At 70.1% G+C, this 4,164-nt stretch overlaps 1 protein-coding gene across 1 annotated transcript in view; it reads left to right on the forward strand.

Annotated features, from left to right (window-relative positions):
- Nucleotides 1–4,104, forward strand: part of SNUPN (snurportin 1) — a gene marked incomplete at its 5' end in the record, with an annotated part of 20,121 nt that extends 16,017 nt beyond the window's left edge. Inside the window, 7 exons of the mRNA XM_085304014.1 lie at nucleotides 6–130; nucleotides 1,630–1,735; nucleotides 2,439–2,549; nucleotides 2,851–3,179; nucleotides 3,425–3,518; nucleotides 3,667–3,736; nucleotides 4,015–4,104. Coding sequence (XP_085160140.1) covers nucleotides 6–130; nucleotides 1,630–1,735; nucleotides 2,439–2,549; nucleotides 2,851–3,179; nucleotides 3,425–3,518; nucleotides 3,667–3,736; nucleotides 4,015–4,097 — 918 coding nt within the window. The remainder of the gene's footprint in view (nucleotides 1–5; nucleotides 131–1,629; nucleotides 1,736–2,438; nucleotides 2,550–2,850; nucleotides 3,180–3,424; nucleotides 3,519–3,666; nucleotides 3,737–4,014) is intronic.
- Nucleotides 4,105–4,164: the final 60 nt, after the last annotated feature.

The raw sequence follows: 4,164 nt of genomic DNA on the forward strand, positions 1-4,164 counted from the left end.
CCCAGAGCGTGCGGGACCCTTCGGGAGCCTCCATCGCCCTCTTCACTGCCAAGCTGCACCACCCCAGCAAGAGCGTGCAGCACGTGGTGCTCCAGGCGCTCTTCTACCTGCTGGACAGAGCCGTGGAAAGGTGAGGCTGCGGCCGGGCCGGCGCCGCGGTGGCTGTGCCCCTGCCCTGGGCGCCAGCGCCCGGAGGTGCCGGTGCCGCCTCTCTGCCCTGGGCACCAGCGCAAGCTGGTTGCCAGCGCTTGGGAGCAGCGGTGCCTCCGAGGAGGTCCCCAAGGCCTTCCCGAGGTGGACTTCGGGCCCGTGCAGAAGACGGGCTGCAAGGCACGGGGACCTGCCGCGGCCCCGGAGCGCTTCCAGAAGCCCGGGGGGCTCGGGAGCGGAGGAGGGACGAGGAGGCTGCCCGTGGTCTGGGGCAGGGTAAAGAGGGGTTGAGGCTCGCGCGGCCGCTCCGGGCCGAAGGAGTCCGCGTCCCCGACCGCGGGAGGCTTCCGTCTGCTCCGAGCGGCTCACGCGAGCCGGGCTCTGCGGAGAGGCTGCTGCTCGTTGAGGTTTCCACTGGTTCCCTTTGGAAGGCTTCGCGGGGAAAAGGTGTGCCGTCTCTCTTCTCCCGTGCGTTTATTCGCCGAGTGAAACCCAAACCGCTGGAACCTCCGTCCTGCAAACGGACCTGACCCGRCGCCAGGATCCGCTCGCAGGACCGGGGCTGCGTGAGCCAAAGCTGGCGGGTGCCTCGCACGGCAAAGCTCCCGGATTTAAACAGGGCTCAGCCGGCAGCGCGCTGGGATAATTCGGATTTTTCTTTTTGGCTGCTGTCCTCCACTCTCATCCCTGCCCCCAGCCTCCCCGCCGCTTTTGTAGCACCCGGGTCTGCCCCGAGCGCCTCCTCGCAGCTGTGGGCGAGCTGGGTTTAYGCTCGCAGTTAGCGGGGGCGCGCCTGGGTTGTAAAAGGATTACAGGCAACAGAGCGTTTAAAAGCCTAAATTGCATTATAAAAATAAGTGACGTCCTGAAAACGTTTCCCCCGCGGCGCGGCGAGGCTTGTGCCCAGCGTGGCGCCCGCCGAAGCCGGGGCGGTGGGCGGCGCGAGCCCTGCCGGGGCTCTCCGGCTTGCCCTGGAAGGTCCCGGGCTGGAGACCTCCAAGCCAACGCAAAGTTGCAACCAAATCTGTCTTTGTGACCGCGTTTTTCTGGAGCTGCGGCCGCAGGGAATCCGCGCAGCCCTCCTGCTCCTCGGAAGCAGCGTGCGAGCCCGGCGCGGGGCGCGCAGCGGGTTCTGCCCCCTCCGCGGGCTCTGCAGCCCCGGCTCCGTCCTGACGCCGCTCTTCTCGGCTCCGTGGGCGCTGCCCAGAGCCCCGTTCCCTGCGCCGGGGCTTCCCGCGCGTTCGCCAGCCTGGCTGCCGCGGGCRTCGCGGCCGAGAGGCTGGGGCAGAGGCCAGGCTCAAAGACGGTTTGCGGGAAGGGCTTGCAGAGCAGCCGGAGCGGCTAGAGGAGCGAAGGAGCGCGTGCTGGGAACGCGAGCCCTCCTGGAAGCGGAGCAGGGGGCTCCTGGGGGGATCGATGGGCTGAGGAAAGGGCCGCAGCTGGCTTTGACGTTTCCTCCTCTCCGTTTCCGCTGCCCAGTTTCGAAACGCAGAGGAACGGGCTGGTGTTCATCTACGACATGGCGGGCTCGCAGTACACCAACTTCGAGCTGGACCTCAGCAAGAAGATCCTCAACCTGCTGAAGGTGAGAGCCGGGGCCGGCAGCAGGGAGAGGCGCCGGGGGGACGCGGTCCCGGCCGGCGAGCCCCGCGGTGGCCGGGCCTCAGCCCCGGAGGGTCTCTCGGGCCTCCCCAGCGGAGCGTTTCGGGCCGAGCGCGGCGCTGACTCGGCGGGGACGTCCGCGCCGCCCGGCCCGGGCGCGCGCGGCGGCAGCTCTGAGCGTGCCGGGCTCCTCGCTGGCGATGCTCCCGTGAAAACGCTTGCGGGTTATTTTTTAATTGCCCTGGCGTGTTGTGCCTCCTCCCTTCTCCAGAAAAGAAGTAGCAGGGTACGTAAGCCAGGGCGTGTTCTTGGCGCAGCGCCCGCTCCTAGGCTCCGTCTTTCACGCGCGGAGCCCAGCCCTCGCACACCTATTCCAGAGAAATCCTCTGTTTCCGTGTCGGAAAGTAAAAACAAACCTGTCGGGGCTCCTGGGCTTCCTGCCTTGTGGAAGGCGTGGAGATGCTTCGGATGTGCCTGCTGACACCTCCAGCCCTGGCACCCCTCCGGGCCGGCAGCCAGCCCCTGAGCTCTTTGCAGTGGCCGGATACGCGGCTCCGGGGTGTCCTTGGGTGCCGGGCCCTTTTCCCGGGAYCGCTTCCCCTCCGGGAGCGAGCAGGCAGCCGGAGGGGGGCCAGCCCGTAGCAGGAGCTTTGCGGATCTGAACGGGTCGGCGTTGTGGCCCGCAGGGCGCCTTCCCGGCTCGGCTCAAGAAGGTGTTCATCGTGGGAGCGCCCGTGTGGTTCCGCGTGCCCTACTCCATCATCAGCCTCCTGCTCAAGGAGAAGCTGCGGGAACGGGTGAGCGGGGCCRGGCCGGGGCGCGCGGCGGCGTTGGGGGGCCAAGCGCTGCGTGGCCCCCTTCGTCCGGGTGGCGAATGCCTGTCGGGCCCCTGAGCCCAGCGGGGACGTGGAGGCGGGGGAGAGCCTCAGCGCCGGCAGGAGGAAGCCCCGGGGCTCTCCAGCCGCCCCGCTGGGACCGCTCTGCTTCCCAGCCAGACCGCTGGCATCCCGGCCCCTCGCGCCCTGCCCGCCCTTGCTTTCCCCCGGGCGGGCCGGGCTCGGCGTTCGTTCACCCCGGCCCCTCTGCTTCCTCCTCCAGGTGCAGATGGTGAAGATGTCGGAGCTGAAGGAGCACCTGCCCCGGGAGTGTCTCCCCGAGTACCTCGGCGGGTCCCTCAAGCTGGACCCCCTGAGCTGGAACTGCCGGTTCCTGCCCCAGCAGAACGGCCACCCCGACCCCCTCGATGAGCTCATCCTGGTGCCGCTGGCGCCCCCCAAAGACAACGGCTCCGTCCACGTCCCAGGGCCCAAATCCGTCACCCTCCAGGAGCTGCTAGACCACGTCACCCAGAAGCAGAAGCGGGGCATCTACGAGGAGTATGAAGACATCCGGCGCAGGAGTCCCGCCGGCACCTTCCTCTGCTCTTTGTAAGCGGAGGGGGACGGGAGCGGGGCGGGGGGCAGCGCCCGCGCCCGGGACGGCGGTGGCCCCRGCGGCTCCGGCCGCCGCGCGGCGTTCGGACGCGCGTGTCGCGGTTGGTCACGGGGCTCCGATCTCGGAGCCTTTGGCCAGGTGATGGCAGCAGAGCCCCGGCTACGGGCGCTGCAGGCTCGCGCGGGGCGAGGGATGCTGCCTTCTCCTTCCTCTCGTGAAAAACGCCCCCGCCGCCCAGGGCACCCTACAACCAGGAGAAGAACCGGTACGGGGACGTGCCCTGCCTGGACCAAACGCGGGTGAAGCTGGCGAGGCCGTACAGCCGCCCGGAGGTGAGCCAGCGCCTGGGGCCTCCGTGCGCCCCCCGCACCGCCGCCTTCCTCCCCGGTGCCGCGGAGGAGGCTTGCGGCTCGCCGCCGCGGTAGCGCCGCGCCGCAGCACTCGCGCCGTGCGTGTCTTTCCCCCCCCCCTTGCCCCCAGCTGACCGACTACATCAACGCCAGCTTCATGGACGGCTACAAGCAGAGGAACGCTTACATCGGGACGCAAGGTGCGGCTCCGGGCGCGCCGAGCCCGCGGGCCGGGCGGGCGGAGGGTGCCAAGGCGGGATCTGCGGTGCGAGCCCCCCGGGCCGGGGGCGCCCGGCGTGCAGCACGGCCGGGCGGTGGTTGCTGAGCCCCGGGCAGCTCCAGGCAGGGCTTTGCGGAGCCCCGTGGGTTGGGGGTCTGCGCCGGGGTGCCCTGGGAGGGGGGCGGCCCCCGCGGTGGGGGCCGAGGGGTCTCCGCGAACCCGGCAGGCCCCCTCCTCAGCTCTGGGCTCTCACCGCAGGGCCTCTGGAGAACACCTACGGTGACTTCTGGCGCATGGTGTGGGAGCAAAACGTCCTGGTGATCGTAATGACGACGCGGTGAGTGCCCGGGAGGCCGCGGTCTGCTCCGGCGGCCGCCGAGCCGCCCAGCCCTGGCTCGCGTTGCGAAG

The sequence above is a fragment of the Rhea americana genome, unplaced genomic scaffold (assembly GCF_003343005.1).
Source record: "Rhea americana isolate MKP2758 unplaced genomic scaffold, rheAme1 scaffold_201, whole genome shotgun sequence".
NCBI classification, from domain to species: Eukaryota; Metazoa; Chordata; class Aves; order Rheiformes; family Rheidae; genus Rhea; species Rhea americana.